This window comes from Paramisgurnus dabryanus, chromosome 5 (genome assembly GCF_030506205.2).
Source record: "Paramisgurnus dabryanus chromosome 5, PD_genome_1.1, whole genome shotgun sequence".
Taxonomy (NCBI): domain Eukaryota; kingdom Metazoa; phylum Chordata; class Actinopteri; order Cypriniformes; family Cobitidae; genus Paramisgurnus; species Paramisgurnus dabryanus.
In genome coordinates this window covers 24,983,077-25,000,395 of record NC_133341.1, presented here as the reverse complement: position 1 = coordinate 25,000,395, position 17,319 = coordinate 24,983,077, and the positions used below count along the sequence as shown (strand labels likewise).

Here is a 17,319-nt window from a genome sequence, read left to right as displayed (position 1 = left end):
TTAAAAGAGCCAGACGATTCACTAGACTAACTTGTTTCAGCCTGAATAGATTTTTAGTAGGCTTCATTTGTGAATTTAACTTTTTTTTAAATGTATCCCTGGCTTTGTCACTTCTCATTTAAATTTAAAGCTGTGACTCATATGAAAATAGCTGCTATGTTAACCATGCAGCTACAGGGTTGACTTTTTTTTACTCATGGTACATAAAAATAAAAAGTAAAAATGGGACAGTTTCCCAGACAGGGTTTAGTTTGGACTAGTGCTAGGTCTAAGTTATATTAGGACATTTAAGTAATTCTTACGAACATGCCTTACAGAAAACATTACTGGTGTGTATCTTGAGACAAATCAGTCAGTAAAATTTTTTACATAGGGCCAGCTTATATATTAATTTTAGTCAGGGATAAGGATAAGCCCTGTCTGAGTAATCGCCCCAATATATTGAACATCCTTACTAAAAATCTGCCAAAATAAACCAAATTATTTTATTATAGACCGCCTACCATGTGCAAACGGTGAAGCTCTGTCAAATTCAGCAAATACACTAAGGGGTGGTTTCTCATACTACTATGGATTTTTTTTTAACTTCCTTAATGTAAAAACACCTTGTCATAAATCAGTGATGTTATTTTTTCTCTAGATGCATACCAGTATTGTTTTTTGTAAGGTAAAATGACTTAAAGGGGACATCATATGAAAATCTGACGACTTCCAAGTTTAAATGCTAATTGGGTCCCTAGTGCTTCTATCAGCCTAGAAAATGTGAAAAAGATCAACCCAGTAACTTAGTTTTGGGAAACCATTCTCTGCAAGCATGTGATTAAATAGATCATTGAAATTTGGCTCCCCGTGATGTCAGAATGGGATAATACTGCCCCTTAATCGGCACCATCTAACCACAGCACTGCCATTTAGTGCAGCGATCAGCTCATTTGCATTTAAAAGGACACACCTACAAAGTGGCAATTTTAACATGTTATAATAAATTATCTATATGATATTTTGATATTTTAAAACTTCACATACGTAATCTGGGGACACCAAAGATTTATTTGACATTTTTAAAAAGTTTTGTGAAATGTCCCCTTTAAATGTCCTAATATAACTAAGGCCTAGTCCTAGATTAATCTAAACCCGCTCATGGAAACCACCACTAAAGGTTTATTTTGATCGTTGTATAAATGTGGTTTTGAACACATGCGTATATGCTCTCATGCATAGAGAGTGTGTCACTTTTTCTTAGACCAGTTTGATTTATTCCTACACATGGGGAGGTCAACTAATCTCATCCACATACTTTAGGCCAGGGGTAGGCAACGTCTGTCCTGGAGATTTCTGGTGACTCTTTAGACTTTGATTAGTTGTTCACATGTGTTTGATTAGCACCTGGAGCTAAACTCTGCAGGACTTTGGCACTCCAGGACAGTTGTTGCCTACGCCTGCTGTAATCTCACAAAATGGGATCCTGGGAAGGGAAAAGTTTGGGGTTCACACAATCTTAGGGTCGCAGGTTAGCATGAATGTCCTCGTGTCTAAGAACTTTGTATGTGAGCCAGTAGAAGACATTAAAAACAAGGAAGCTAAGAGGAAATACAGCTCGTGAGATAGTGTCGATCCGTTTAGCCCGTTCCACAAAACGGCGGCGGATATCGAACAGCACGTGGCCAGGCGGTAGTCCTGCAAACAAGGCAGCGGCCTCAGAGAGAGGCCCGTCCCCAGAAAGAGAGCTGTCAATCCCGTATCCCATAAAGTACAAGTCCTGACTATGCAAAGCTAACTGCTCTTCCTAAAAATAAAAGGAAATGACAATATATTAAAAATGGTAGCACATCACGAGAATGAGCATTTTATTATTGGTTAGGGGCAGAAGTGTATACATAGTAGAATTTCACTAAACTTCAAAATCACTAGGTGTAATAAACTAATATGTGTAAATATAACACTATATATATATATACGTTTAATATTTTCTTTTAGGCTATATTATACACGATATATCATAAAACACATGATTAATTAATGTTGACAATCATAATTGTAATATGGGCAGTTTCCTGGACAGGGTTTCGGTCTAGTCCCGAACTAAAATGAATGTTTCAGCTGTCTTAACTGAAATAAATCAGTGCCATTGTTTTGTCTCAAGATGCACACCGATATGTTTTGTTTAAGGTATGTTTTTGAAAACTAAAGCCAATCTTGGCTTAATCTAAACCCTGTCAGGGAAACCGCCCCATAGTGTATAAACTAATCTTTGAGTTGTAAATTATATAGTGCATACTTTATAGTACATCATTTGGGACACAACTACACATTAGTATACACTTAATGTGGTTGCATACCCGTGCACAGGCGCTGCAGTGGCGTTGTGCAGTTTTGCACGGTGTGCTCCCTGAAACATTGTTGCTTTTGTTTTTCATCTCTGCTCCTGCAGCTTGACAACAGGCCTAAACGCAACACAAAAGGTGTTTAAAAATGGATGAATTATTTATTCAAAATGATAAAATATTCCCTCTCTGTGCATTGTTCAACAGACTGACTGCTGTGAAATCATGCACACTAACAGGGTCATTATGTACCTTTAAAAATCTCAAATGGGAATGCCAATTTTTACAGTAATATCTCATTTGATAAGACATAAGTCTGCAATTCTGCACATCAGTACACACACACACACGTAAGCTTTGGTAAAAAAAAAATGCTTTTTTCACATTGTTTACAGGTCATGGCTTTGGGTGAGTTATTGCACATACGATTCAAAAATCTACTGCACAGAGCTGTATATGACCAAACAGCCCATGTGTAGCAGAGTGTGAACATTATGCACGTATGTGTGTATTTAATATGTACATTTTGAGCCTGCGTGCACTAGTTTTTATGCATGTTTGCATGCCTAACAGCAACGTGAGGAGGCACAGTGCCACCAACTCATCCACTGAGTCTCTCTCTCACACACACGCTGCCCTCCTTCACAAACACAGCCTGCCCTGCAGGGCGATGGAGGGAAGATGAAGGAGGAATAGAAGAAGACAAGATGGTGTAATATTTATTCTGTCTGTTCTTTATGGCAGTGCACTGCTCTGCTGTGCTATTTTATGCCACGATGTTCTTGCAAATAAACTAAAGAGATGAACAATGGAGAAAAGGAAATGGCTGTATAGACTGATACTCCCAAGAGATGTCTGAGAATAAGCTTATAAGTTATTATAATTATACGTTTTTAATTATAAGTTATATTATTTTCGACTTGATATTACAGCTGAATGAACACACGGACACAGGGAATCTCCATTATCACCCAAACGTAGGGACTCATTTTAATGTGTGCATGTGTGTGTGACAGAGGAAAACTCCTGACTGGCACTTACAGCTCTGCAGCGCTGCTCCTCCCGCAATTTTCTCCTGAGTCTGAAAAATTCTTTGTGTTGTCGAGAGACAAAGTTGACAGCCGCGTACTCCAGCAAAGCAGCAAAGACGAACAGCAGGCACACTGCCATCCAGATGTCAATGGCCTTTACGTAGGACACCTGTACACACACAGGGTCAGCAATACAATCAATACAATAAAGTATACGTATCATAAACATGATAAAACTTAATAGCTAATTTATGAATCATAGACTTCCAGAGATATAATTGCTGTTTGTGTGAACAAATGGACAAATCAGTCAATTCCTGATGTATGAATGGTTTTTCTGGATGACTTAGGTTATCACTCGTACCTTAGGTAGTGATGCTCTGGATCCAGAGCTCTGTGTTGTCATGGTAAGAACTGTAGTAATGCCCAGCCCAACACGGGCCGGAGCAGCATCCATGTTGATCCAGAAAGAGATCCACGACAGGATGACTGTTAATAGGCTGGGGATGTACATCTGGATAAGGTAATAACCCATCTGCCTCTCCAGATGAAACTTTACCTCTATGCAGGTGAATTTACCTGGATGGAACATAATCATGGTGTGCAGCAAAAGTAAATACAGCACATATCAGTAGTGGTACTTACACAATCAGAAAAAAATGGTCCCTAGCTGTAATTGGGGTGGTACCCTTTTAAAATACCCCGCTTGACCTAAAGAGTTCATATTAGTACCTCAGAGGTACATATTGGTACCAAATGTATACATATCTGTACCTAAATGGTACGTATTAGGACCTTTTTAAAGGGTACTGTCCCAGTGACAGCTTAAGCAGCTTATTTGTTTGTGCTAAGGACATGAATGATACAACAAATCAGGACGAAAAGAGATGTGTTATTATTTTAAAGGCCTTCAGATATTATACTGTTTTTCTTTTTTTTGGTGAATAATAAAACTAAAAAGACAAAACGAACCAACAGACATATGCTGAATGAGATACCTAAGCCATAGAAATATCATTGAAACTTGGGGACGGGTCTGAAGCTGACAACCACTTGAAAAACCTATAGGCTTATGAAATATTTAAGTTCTTTTTCTAAAGGCAGGGTACCGGTATTGTAGTGTTTTGTACAGTATCCCAGGTCTTTCTCCTCCTTTAGCACAAACTGAGGCAGGGCAAGATCTTCAGCCACTTGCACCGGGCCGTCATCCAACCACTGAAATATCAGATCATTCATAGTGTAGCCAACTGAACAAAAAGAAAGAGAGTGAGTCATGGGTATATAAAAAAGAAATATAAAGGAAAAGTAAAAAATGTGAATTGTAGAGAATGTCTTACAGCTCTCTAACTGCATAGTGCAGGTCTGTATGTCCATTGGGAAATTTTTCAGATTCATAGGACATGAAAGAATCAGAGTAAGCCTAAAGAAATATAAAAGAGAGAGTATTGTGCCGAGATGCATAAAGCAGTGGTTCGCAGGTTATTTTTGCCTTATAAAGAGCTCGTATATTACTGCTGTTTTAAAAGCTATGTGCATATTGAAAACACAATCTCACAGCAATTCATATTTATTTTATGAAGCGGCTTAATTGAAGAATTATTTTTATATTTTTGTACAATCTGCATTCGCTTCAGTGAAACTGAGTTTAAGGGTACACTGTAAAAAAAATTGTTGGAACAACTTCATTTAAAGTTGCCTTAAAATGTTAAATTAATTCAATGAAACAATATTAGTTCATTCAAGTTGCATTAACTCAAAATTAAGGCAACTAGGTAACTTACTTTTTGAAGTTAAACTAACTTTTTTACAGTGAAGGGTTATTATTGCTTTTCGAATAATTCAACACTTTTGTATAATTTACACTGTACGAATTAGCTGAAGAAACCGAAAGAAAAAAATAATGAAATTAAGTTGTCACTTCAATCTATTAATAGCTTTTATGTTTTCAAGTCATATCCTCTTTTTTGTGCTCCTCGTTGCAAATAACTACCTAAAGGATTAAATATTAGCATAGGTGTCATTTACACTGGGGATGCTGGGGACATGTCCCCACCACTTTTGAAATGGCTGATTTGTCCCCACCACTTTTTGAAAGCATTTGGTTAAAATGTTCTGAAAAATCAAACAATACCTGTGCGACTTACACTGCAAAAATGACTTTCTTACTTACTATTTTTGTCTTGTTTTCAGTAATATTATATAAAAATTCTTAAATCAAGATGCTTTTTCTTGATGAAAATAAATCTAGTTTTTAGACAAGTGAATTTTTGATTAAAACAAGCAAAAATATCTGCCAATTGGCTAAGAAAATCTAAAAAGAAGATTTCTTTTTCTTAAATACTTAATTTAAGCAAAAATTTCTCAGCCCATTGGCAGAAATTCTTAATATTTTTGTCTTGTTTTCATTAAAAATATCAAAAAATTCTTAAATTAAGATGCTTTTTCTTGATGAGCAAAAATATAGTTTTAAGACCAAAAATACCAAATTTAAGTGATTTTGTGCCTAAAACAAGCAAAAAATCTGCCATTGGGGTAAGCATTTTTTTCTTGAAATTTTCTTTAAGAATTTTTTTTAACATACCCCATTGGCAGATTTTTTTGCCTGTTTTAGGCACAAAATCACTTAGATTTGGTATTTTTGGTCTAAAAACCAGACTTATTTTCTTAGGTAATTTTGCTCATCAAGAAAAAGCATCTTAATTTAAGAATTTTTAGAGATTTTTACTGAAAACTAGACAAAAATACTAAGATTTTTTTTTTTTGAAAATCATTTTTTGTAGTGTACGACTGGTTTTGTGGTCCAGGGTCACTGTTGCATTGTGTGCTTATAGTGTGTTTTCTTTTACATATGTAATGAATTTCATTAAAATCACTGACTTAACATGCTGCTGTTTACAGTATGGTGCTTTGGCACTGTTCGGTTGAGCTGGTGTTGCAGGGACTGTTACATGTGCAGTCGTTGTTGAGGGTTTTATGCTGAGTATTTTTGTGTTGTTGACCAGCCTATGCCCATCTTTGATGCTCCATTATTCAATATTTTTCCGGTCCTGCTGTAATGTTTTTTCATCTGATCTTTTGTCCCCACCACTTTTCAACACAAACTGACACCCCTGAATATTAGCCTTTCGAAGTTGAGTATTATGGCTTTGGGTCCCATCTGGATTGTTTAAAAGCATACTGTAGGTGATGCACAAGTGCAAATATAACAGATATCATATTGGGTGAAAATGGCTTTAGGTCCCCTTAGGACTGCATTGCATGTAGGTGGAAGATGGAGAAGAAGAAGAAGAGAGAGAGAGTAATATGAATGTAAAGGCAAAAGCTTACAGTTACAGAAGATGTGTTACCAGTTCTTGTCGTCTATTTATAGTGAGAGAGGAAACATACTGAGCAATACTAACAGATGTTTACTGACCCATTTGAGAGGGACCAGTTTAAGTAACCTAAACCTTTTCATTTAAGCCTCTCATAAGCAGTTGGATCCTATGGCTCTGCACTAAGCTCTCACAATTCCAATCTCACAATTCCATCTTTCCTATAAGAGTTTGGGATTATTTCAGAAACCTCTGGAGGGCGGTATAGTGCACCTGATGCTGTAAAGCACATTTCCATTCTGAAAAATCCTCAGCAGTTTGTTGTCCGTGGTGACCTCGTGAAAGTTGGCGCCTTTCTCATTGGCAAAGAACAGATCTGGCTTCCAGATGGAGTCCAGCATTGATGGGTCTAGATCCAGAGAATCATCTGGATATTCTTTATATGCCAGCCGTGGGTCGTTCCACTGCTGCCGTAGAAAAACATTCAGCCGGTAGTCCTGAAAAATTCAGATTTAAATCATGAGATGACTTTTATGAAGTCGAATACATCAGTGAGAATTAATTATTGAGTGTGGGAATGAAAGTGAAAAGGTTTGTGTTAAATTAATTATTTAAGGTATTATTCTCATATGTTTGGATTTGGATGCATCCTTTTGTTTCATTTTTATACAGTGTTTTCTACAATATCACTAAATGTAAACAAATAAAATCTAAAGATTACACATTGATTAATTGGTCAATGACAAAACAAGCTTCAAAAAACATATTTAAAATATATATTTTTAAATAGATTTGATGCATATCAATAATGTGTTTGGAGAGTTGTATTAATTAAACAATATTTTCAACAACAGCACATTTTCACACATTTATTAAATGGCATTATGAATGCCGTTTTGTTTATTTGTTTTGCTGGCTACTAGGACAATTGTGGTACAAAAACTATAATCACAATATAAAAAATCATCACCAGAGCCTGTGTAAAACTCATAGTAGATAACAAATAATACAATTATTTTTTTTTAGAATAAAAAATGTTACAGTTTTTAATTTGACCTTCTGGCCTTCCTACAAAAACATCCAAAATTGTACAGCTGTGTTCTAGTCTAGTGATCATATTTAATTAATTTCAAAACACATCAGTAGTTCTATAAGACCAAGATTATAAGCAATTTTAAGACGAATTTCAGATTGACAGGTTCCTAAATCATTAAGTTCTCTTCTTTGACATTGTAATCAAACATATTTCCTATGAGCATATTTTTAATAATGACAAATATCCGCCTGTCATTCAAAGCAAGGCTTAAGAAAATAAGTTTGATGGCTGCTCTGTTGCCTCTGTGTTATATTAATGGACATTAATCTAATATATACTGACAAGTGCTACAATGGGGTGTGTATGTTTGTGGGTGTGTATGTTTGTGTGTGTGTGTGTGTGTGTGTGTGTGTGTGTGTGTGTGTGTGTGTGTGTGTGTGTGTGTGTGTGTGTGTGTGTGTGTGTGTGTGTGTGTGTGTGTGTGTGTGTGTGTGCGTGTGTGCGTGTGTGCGTGTGTGTGTGCGTGTGTGTGTGTGTGTGCGTGTGTGCGTGTACCATGGTGGTCTCTGTGACAGAGCCGAAGCTGTTGATGAATATGTTGCAGGTGACATTAACAGGAGGTCCTGAAAATAGATAAAGCTTTTAAGAAAACAAACTATATTTTCTCTATCTCAAACACACACACACACACACGCCGCATGCCCCTGTGACACAGACAAAAACATCAAAATCAAAAAGCTAATGTATAAAATCTCGTATATAGTTATAATCACAAAATGGAAAAAAACCTGAAAACCTCACAAGTAAGTTGACAAATTTCACATAATAAATTCGAAAAATGTATTTTGCAATTAACTCTTTCCCAGCCATTGACGAGATATCTCTTCAATTAAGAGAAAACGCTTCCCCGCCAATGACGAGATTTTCCGTCTTTCCGCAATACCGCTATTATCCACCAGGTGGCGCCCTTCCGCAACTTTTTAAAACCGGAAGTATTGCCCTATGGCAAGCTGCTGCATGTCCGTGTCTGTTTTAAAGATCGCTCTGAATGGGATCTCTATGAAAAGTCCGTCACAAATATGGAATTAGTTTTGCTTTTTGCTCAAAATATGGTGTTTTTGCAAAATCCTACCCATATTCAAAAGCTGATTGCAAAAGAACCACTAAAGGTAGGATGAAACGGTTTTTTTTGTTTGAAAGCAGAGGGTCTGTTCTTTCATTTGGTATATTGTATGTTTATTTATTTAAAGAAGAACATTTTCTGGAAGGCATTAAACTTTGGTGAAAATCATGAAAAACGCTGGCGCTGGCTGGCAACATTTTTTAAAAACGCTGGCGGTGAAAGAGTTAAAATGAACTGCTTTATTCGCATTGACAGACTTGTATATGTTGATTTATTTTTGATATGTTTAATTAGCACTCAGTTGCCGTGAAATGTCTGCGGTAAATATTTAATGGCAATGTTTTATTTATTGACAAAACATCCATAACATTAGTGATATTTATAGCTGATCAGAGGAGACGCTCCCTTGCGCGCCCTGACAGCCACATGTCTGATGTAGAACACACATGAAATATACAAGAGCTCTGAGACACCCACAGATAGAGAGAGAGAGAGAGCACTGGAGATATGAGAGAGAGAAAGAAAGAAAGAAAGAAAGAAAGACGGATTTAGGTCTTTGGGTTAACATATTCGGCCAGAGAGCAAGGCACATTTCATGGCCTTGATGCCAATGGAGGAAATGTCCATCAAAGATTTTCACAAAGGCTGTTGTGACACATTTTACAGAGCGAAATCTACCGTGAGCTGACAGCCGTATCCTGCACGTTTCTGAATTCATCCCCATCACCATCCAAGGTTGGGAATCTGTGCTATGTTCGGTCTGTTTCTGTTCAGCATGCCTGTCCTTTCCTCTTGTTGAATGTTGACTCTGTCTAAAGGTGGGTATGTTAAAAAATAGACTGGAGAACCCATGGGGTGGGGTTCATATAGTTTAATGAGCTCTTATGTTGCTCTGTGTTTCTATCTACAGCACTTTTTCCTCTTTTATCACATGTGAAGCTCAGAACGTAAATATACTTTCTGCTGAGGACATCCTAATTTCACACATTTGTCTAAAAGATTAAGCTGCACTAGCGGTTTTTGCTTCTGTTCTGTGTGGCATTATATGGCTTTTCAAAATCACCGAAATATAATTGAATAGAAAGAAAGTGAAGTGAGAGAACAATGAAAAATAACACTGAGAGACTCTGAGTCAGCGGTTAAAATCCTTTCTGACTGACTTCCAGAAGTCCCTAGGCAGTGAGATTTATTACATATATAGATAAAAGGTCCCATTCTCCAGTACCAATAACCTCTCTGAAAGAACACAAGGGCCCTTGTTTGTTTGTATATCTTCATACTGAAATACAATAATAATGGAGGGAGGTCTCTGAGTACCAAACAGAATCTATCACTGTACAAAAATGTCTGCCTTAAATAGTAACTTGACATGATTTGCAAAACGTAAAAAATTAAAGGGGCCATGGCATGAAATCTGACCTTTTCCATGTTTAAGTGCTATGATTGGGTTCCCAGTGCTTTAATCAATCTAGAAAATGTGAAAAAGATCCACCCAGTAACTTAGTTTTGGTAGGTTGTTGAATTTTGGCTCTCCTTATGATGTCATAAGGAGCTCTTATTATAATAATACCACCCCTTAATCTGCACTATCCAATCACAGCACTGCCATTTGGTGCAGAGAGACAGAGAGAGAGAAAAAAATATTCACAGCACAATTGAGTTTCAATTGCAACAAACCAGCATCATTGTGATCATTGTTTGCACTTTACTCATTTGCATTTTAAAGGACACACCCAAAACGGCACATTTTTGCACACACCTATAAAGTGGCAATTTTAACATGCTATAATAAATTATTTATATGGTATTTTGAGCTAAAACTTCACATATGTACTCTGGGGATACCAAACATTTATTTGACCTCTTAAAAAAGTCTTGTGACATGGCCCCTTTAAAGGATTGAAAGCTAATAGTCTACTTCACCAACATACACTGATAATGTTTCACAATTATAAACAGATTACTGGACTACTATTAAATCACCAACTCTCATTTGACACTTTCCGAAAAAATTGTCCAAAGCTGTCACTAGTAGCAGTACCCTTTAAAAAGGACAAAATATATAGAATTTATTACCAATATGTGCTTTTAAGGTACCAATATGTACCTTTGATGCACTAATGGCATAAGGGGTCTAGCTTATCAATGGCTTAAAAGTTATCTTAATAATAGGCAGCAGTTTGTTCAAATTAATGGTCTAAGATTGGAGTTAAAAGAGATAATATGTGGAGTTCCACAAGGGTCCGTTTTAGGCCCATTACTTTTTATTTTGTTTATTAATGACCTCTGTGAAGTGTCTAAGGTAGTACAGATTTTGATGTTTGCCGATGATACCAACATTTTTTGTTCTGGAAATAATCTGTTCTGTATTTTGGAATCAAAAGAAGATGGCCACAGAAGGCAATATCATTTTAAAATTATTTTCACACGTACCGCACAAAAGCAGAGGTGTATGTCCATTTATGGAGTTAAATTGTGGAATACCTTGGACTATGAACTGAAATGCTGCAAAAGTGTTTGTAAATTTAAGAACTTGCATAAGATAAATATACTGGAAGGTTATAAAAAAATTATGACTAATACCCTTAAGACGATGATAATTAAAAGTAAAGATAGATGGTATTGATAATTTTTGGTGGTTGTGGTAAGGAGTTGGGTTGACTCATTTATGTAGTAGTTGTTTGTTTGTTTTTTTGTTTATATATATATATATATATATATATATATATATATATATATATATATTTTTTTATGCGCATACATAAGTGACAGGTATTATAAGATTTATTTTCTTTCTTTGGTTCATGTATGTTATGAATGAATGAGATTAAATAAATAAATAAAAACGAATATGTACTTTTTGGTTCCGAGTGTACAGTACCTCTAATGTACTGATATGCACTTTTTGGTAAGGGCATATTAGTGAATAAAAAAAAATATTTTCAAAGTAAAATGCGTTAAAGCAGTTTGAAATAGATTGCATACCTTTAAAGTTAGGCCTGATCCGAGCATCATATCCTGATGTTTTTCCCATAAGTTTATCTAGGAAATCAGATGGAGACATGGGCTTTACCCGGCTGCTGGGAGATTTTAGCTCTTTACTGAACACACACCTGAAAGAGACAGAAAATGATTTCACTCAACAAATTCCCCTGTCATATTACAGATTTCATTTGAAATACAGAACTTGTAAACTGCATCTGTTTAGCATTTTTCTCATTTGTGACCCTGTCAAATCCAGGCTAAAGTCTTATAATCTAATATGAGATGAGCAGCAACAAAGTTTGAGTTCACTTAGTGATTTCACTTTCATTTCAATCTTTGGATCGGCCTTACTCAGTCAGCATTAAATATATCAAGGCTAACGTTCTTTCCTTTTATGCAGGAAGATTATAAAACAGTAAAACACAAAAAAGTTACTTTAGCTGGCTTTTCACAGACAGGGTCACATTTTATACTTTCTGTTCCATTGTTTTATATTTATAGTTCTTAATAAGTTTAGGAGAAATTAGTTTATGTTGTAACAATCCATTAACAGTTTTTCATGGCACTCTAGTGACAAGCTTAAGCTGTGCTTCTGTGCTTGAGCTCCACCCTAATGGATTGTTATTTAACTGAATTATATGAACCAACTAACCTGTCAAATACTTTAATCAATAAGTTATTGAAATGCTCACTTAAAATGGGTGGCATACATTCCCCAAAAGTTTCAATTTATTTATGCTATTCCAGCATCTGTGGCTATGCACTCTAAAAAATAGTGCTAAAAGTGATTCATAAGGGAGCCACTTAAGTGTTATATAGCAACTATGTAGGTCATGTTGTGCTATAGTACTGCTATTGCACCACTTATGATTATATATAGAAGGTTTCATTGAACACATGCACGTGGTCGCGGTTATGCGTTTGGACGGATCTTAACTTCCGGTTTCTATTTGTTTAAGTGCACCTATTTCATTGCTAAAAATAAAACGTTCATTTTTATAGCTCCAGATATACTGCTTTCGTCAAACACATTGATTTTGTACAAAACGTATTGATCTGAAAAGCGGTGTGTCCCTGATTGGCCCGCTAATCTGTACGTTGTGATTGATTGGCCTGAATACCTTTGGCGTCGGCCGGAAATGTGACGATCCTTACCATGTTTGAAAGATTCGCTCACAATGCAATGCTGACAGGAGTTAGTCAATTTTCTTAATTCATATGTAACACGTGACCTCTCTACGTTGCTATGCATTTACGTGAGGTCGCGCTGGCGCATCACAGGACCGGACCTAGACGAGAAGCTGTGGTTTAAAAGGTCATTTTTTTTTCTTGTAAAAAATGACAATCGTTTTGCTAGATAAGACCCTTATGTCTCGTTTGGAATCGTTTAGAGTCCTTTTAAACTGCGTTGAAAAAAACTGTTAAGTGTTGAGTTAAGTGTTGGGCTCTATTAAAGTCCATTAAAATGAGAAAAATCCTGTAATGTTTTCCTCAAAAAACATAATTTCTTCTCGAATGAACAAAGAAAGACATCAACTAAGGATGACATGGTGGTGAGTATATTATCTGGATTTTTTTTAAGAAAATGGACTAATCCTTTAACTTACAGTCCAAGCGGGAGGAATTATAATAATGTCGGTCTTGTCTACATCACCAATCCCAGGAAGTAAACTGTTGCCTACAATCCGTGTGTTTGTTGTAGTCCAAGAAAAGAGATTTACATTGGAAATGATAACTCACGCCATCGTTTACTTTGAGATTTGTACCTTTTGCATATCATTAACATGGAAATGTTAAATCATGAATCGGACCATTGTTGCTCTTTAATAGCTAGTGGCTAAACTGAACTTTGGAACAAATACCTTGTTGAAAATAACAAATGTTTTGGTTTCCTAAAGACGAGGGGAGATGCGATCATGGACCACCGCTATGTAAAGGGAGGTTTGGCCACCAATCTAGTTAAGATTGCATACAAATAGTACACATTTTACACAGTAACATTAGCTCAGTGTAGTTTTTGAAACGCTTTAGCTATTTTTATTTTCCTTGTTATCAGAAATAAATTCCTCTCAAAGGACTTTATGTTATTGATTCTTTGTGGAAGTTTACCGGAAGTTAAGTTTGTTTCACGAAAGCATTTGTTTATGTTGTTATTGCTGAAACTGTTTATAGGTGCTATAATAGCCCTTAGAGTGTTTCCCCTATATATGATTACAAGCCAGTGAGTCACTTTTAGTGCTATTAGCACCATTTTTTTTAAAGAAGTGTATTCACGGCAAGAACCTGTTAACCTATACACAAGATGATCTATAGATGGTTTCATTGGAAGCACTCACATTGCTGTACTTCCGAGCCTGGCCCAAATTTAACTTCTTGTCTGGTTTTGTTTATTTGTCTGGCTAGTGGCTAAATTCTCCTCAGGAACAGAAATAGACGAGAGGAGATGGTGAGTATCACCGTTGTGCTTTTTGGAAGCCAGACACAAATTTAAGGATCTGTAGTAAACATTGTATAAAACTTTATTCAACATTACCTCAGTGTAATGGTTCATACACTTCAGCTATGATTTAACCTAAGGGAATTTACTGGTTATTTATTTTGCTTGTAATGTACTCTAGAGCAACTCTGTTGTTATTGATTCTATGTGGAGGTCTACCGGAAATTAAGTTTGGGCCACAAAAGCCTTGTCGTTGCTCTTGCAACCATCTATACACAGGCGGGGGAAAAGAAAGGACAATTTGACATTTTAACCTAACATGCACATCTTTGGGCGGTAACCTGAGTTCCCAGAGTAAACCTACGCTTATACAGAAAAAAAACACAGAAAGACCTCCCATCCCACCCGAGTTTTGAACCAGGGACCACCTTGTAGCCAACATGCAAACCACTGAGCCACTGTCCACACACTCTTCCTCTTAATATTTCATTAAGTGAGAGATAAGTAAAAGTCTAAGCAGGAAAAACAACAGCTCTCTCTTTCTTTCTACTTCTCTTTCTCTCTCTCTGACGTCGTAACCCCCACACTTTAAATCTCCTTCCATATTTAGAGAAATTTTCTGGTCCAGTTCTTCTTCAATTTTCCTGTCTGTTCGTGAGCAGAACTGTGTCAAATTCAATTTGTGAAAGTATGAACTCGCTTTCACACAACAAATAGGGAATCAAAATGAGACACACAATAAATTCATCCTCAGGTGAATCTCAGAAGCCCTTTATTCTCATTCTAGAATATTGACTTGTTCCAGAGAGTGCAATAATAATGAAATCTCATTATGTGAATTTCAACTTGAATAAATCTGTACTTTTAGTGACCATAAAAAATGACTTCAGATTGAGCTGTCTCTACGTCTCAACCTCATACTATACTTTCGAGAGCCAGATACAAAATGCTAACAAACATAAACATAAGGATGCTCCCCCGTATTAAATAAACCCATCACCCATAAAGGCTGGCTGACCAAGCATACACAAACACATACAAGTAATTTAAACATTGCAGCAAGCAGAGGGCATTACAGCAAATGTACACACCAGTAACAAACAAACACTTGCATTTTTCTATATATTATGACCTATAAATCCTGTTTTTAATTAAAGCAATAAGGAATAAAGTCACACCTGTGAAAAACTCACCTGATGACCCCTTCAAACACCCACCAAACCAATAAAAGCTCCAACAGGACCCTCCACAACAGAGAAAACATCCTTTCGGTCCTCAGCTCCCTTATTTTCTCCTCTGGTGTCCTGTGGCAACGCTCAATAAGCAGATGATGTGCTTTGGAGGGGCAGGATGCCCATTCCGATGCTGTCTGATCTCTCCTCCACTACCATCTGACTGAGCACCGCATCCCCAGACGGGTACACTCAGAGATGTGAGCGTAAAGGGTCTTTCTGCTCATTCTTTCTCTCTCACTGGCCCCACGCAAGCCTGAGGTGCTGTTATACAGTAGGATGGAAAGAAGGCAACAGGGCGTAAGATGTGTTTAAATACTTATATCAGAATAAACAACTGTGACACGACTCTACCTGAGGGGCTCCAGATTGACATCGCAGGATGCACTGCAACACAAGGGAAATATCTATCCATCTTTTCTTAAAGCTGCTTGTGATCTGCATTCTTGAGTACATTTAAATTGATGCATTTAGCAGATGCCTTTATCCAAAGTGACATACATTTATATACAGTTGATTAGTATCAGTGTTTCATGAAAATCAACCCCTTGACCTTTATATTGAAATGCACTACAAATTAGGAACATTTAAGATACTTGATATACTCTCTGAATAAAAGGTACATGAAGATATAAAGGTGGTCACTAAAAGTACACTTTTGTATAAGGTATAAAAGGTACATTGTGGTACCTCTAAGGTATACACTGGTACCTTAGAGGCAGGGCCGGCTTAACATTTTGATAAAAAATACAAAGTAAGAGTATCACAATAAGAAGCATACAGTTACAAACATCTCTTCATGTATTATTTATGCACATGATTTCAAATGGCATCATACAAACTAATTTTGTTGTTTTTTCCACATTTAAGGGGAAATTTTTCAATAATTACTGCAATGTGTCCATGACTGGATTTGGGTTCTTTGACATGGAAATATTTAAAATTAAAAAATCTAAAAAATGAAAAGCTTCAGTGCATCTTATACTATAAACATTTACAGTAAAGAAACATGTGGTATTTGGTGATCATTGGGAAATGTAGACAATAATAAGGAATATAAATGTGTCCAAGACCAATTTTCTCATCCTCCGCAACAATTTTCAATCATTGTTTAAGCCCTCAAGGAACTAAATTTAAAAATTAAAAAAAATATATGTTAGAAGGGACATAATTGACTGTGACACTCAAAATGGCTACCAGGTAAGCAGTTCAAACATGAGTTTGTAAATGCATATATTTTATGTAATATCATGTTGCGGTAATGATCATTTTTGATAATGATAATCTAAAAAAATGTATAATTCTATAGGAAATTTTTTAATTCTCTAAAAATAATGGTTATAGTAAGTTCAGACCTTAATCTTATATGTGCAAGGGCTTTTAAATTTTTTTTGATGCTGAACACCTTCTAAGTATGGGCTTTGTGGGAATCACCCATTAGGACCTTTTAAAACTTTTGTACCATTTTTCTGAGAGTGTAGTATATTTATGAAAATGTATATAGCACTGGCTTTATTAAGGTTAAAATATGTGAAAACCCAGCAAAAGCCATTTATTGTCTTTTTTTTTTGCTTTCTACATAAAATCTTTTAAATGTTTAACAATAACATTTTAATAATATTAATAATACTGATTATTATAATTAATAAGGTAATGTCAAAGATCACATGCAGGTTCACAAATATGTAAACAGTGGTGTCCAAAAATCTCATACCACTTATAAAAATGCCTTAAATGTACCACTTTTTTGTAGGTAAATACATATTAATTGCAACTTATATTAGCTTAACATTTTAGTTTAAACACATTTTATAGATACATCTAAAGAATACAGAAA

At 35.9% G+C, this 17,319-nt stretch overlaps 1 protein-coding gene across 2 annotated transcripts; it reads right to left on the bottom strand.

Annotated features, from left to right (window-relative positions):
• Positions 1-382: 382 nt before the first annotated feature.
• On the bottom strand, positions 383-15,937 carry glra4b (glycine receptor, alpha 4b). 2 transcript variants are annotated; one of them, XM_065250568.2, is made up of 10 exons: positions 15,444-15,937; positions 11,814-11,941; positions 8,261-8,328; positions 6,943-7,166; positions 4,693-4,775; positions 4,465-4,602; positions 3,720-3,934; positions 3,366-3,524; positions 2,340-2,444; positions 383-1,786 (listed from the first exon to the last, which is right to left on the bottom strand). In XM_065250568.2, exons 1-10 carry the CDS (start codon positions 15,512-15,514, stop codon positions 1,499-1,501), a joined length of 1,479 nt encoding a protein of 492 aa, XP_065106640.2. In that variant the 5' UTR covers positions 15,515-15,937; the 3' UTR covers positions 383-1,498. The 2 variants fall into 2 exon arrangements, with proteins under 2 accessions (XP_065106640.2, XP_073670950.1); XM_073814849.1 differs by having other exon boundaries at positions 4,465-4,775.
• Between the last annotated feature and the right edge of the window lie 1,382 nt (positions 15,938-17,319).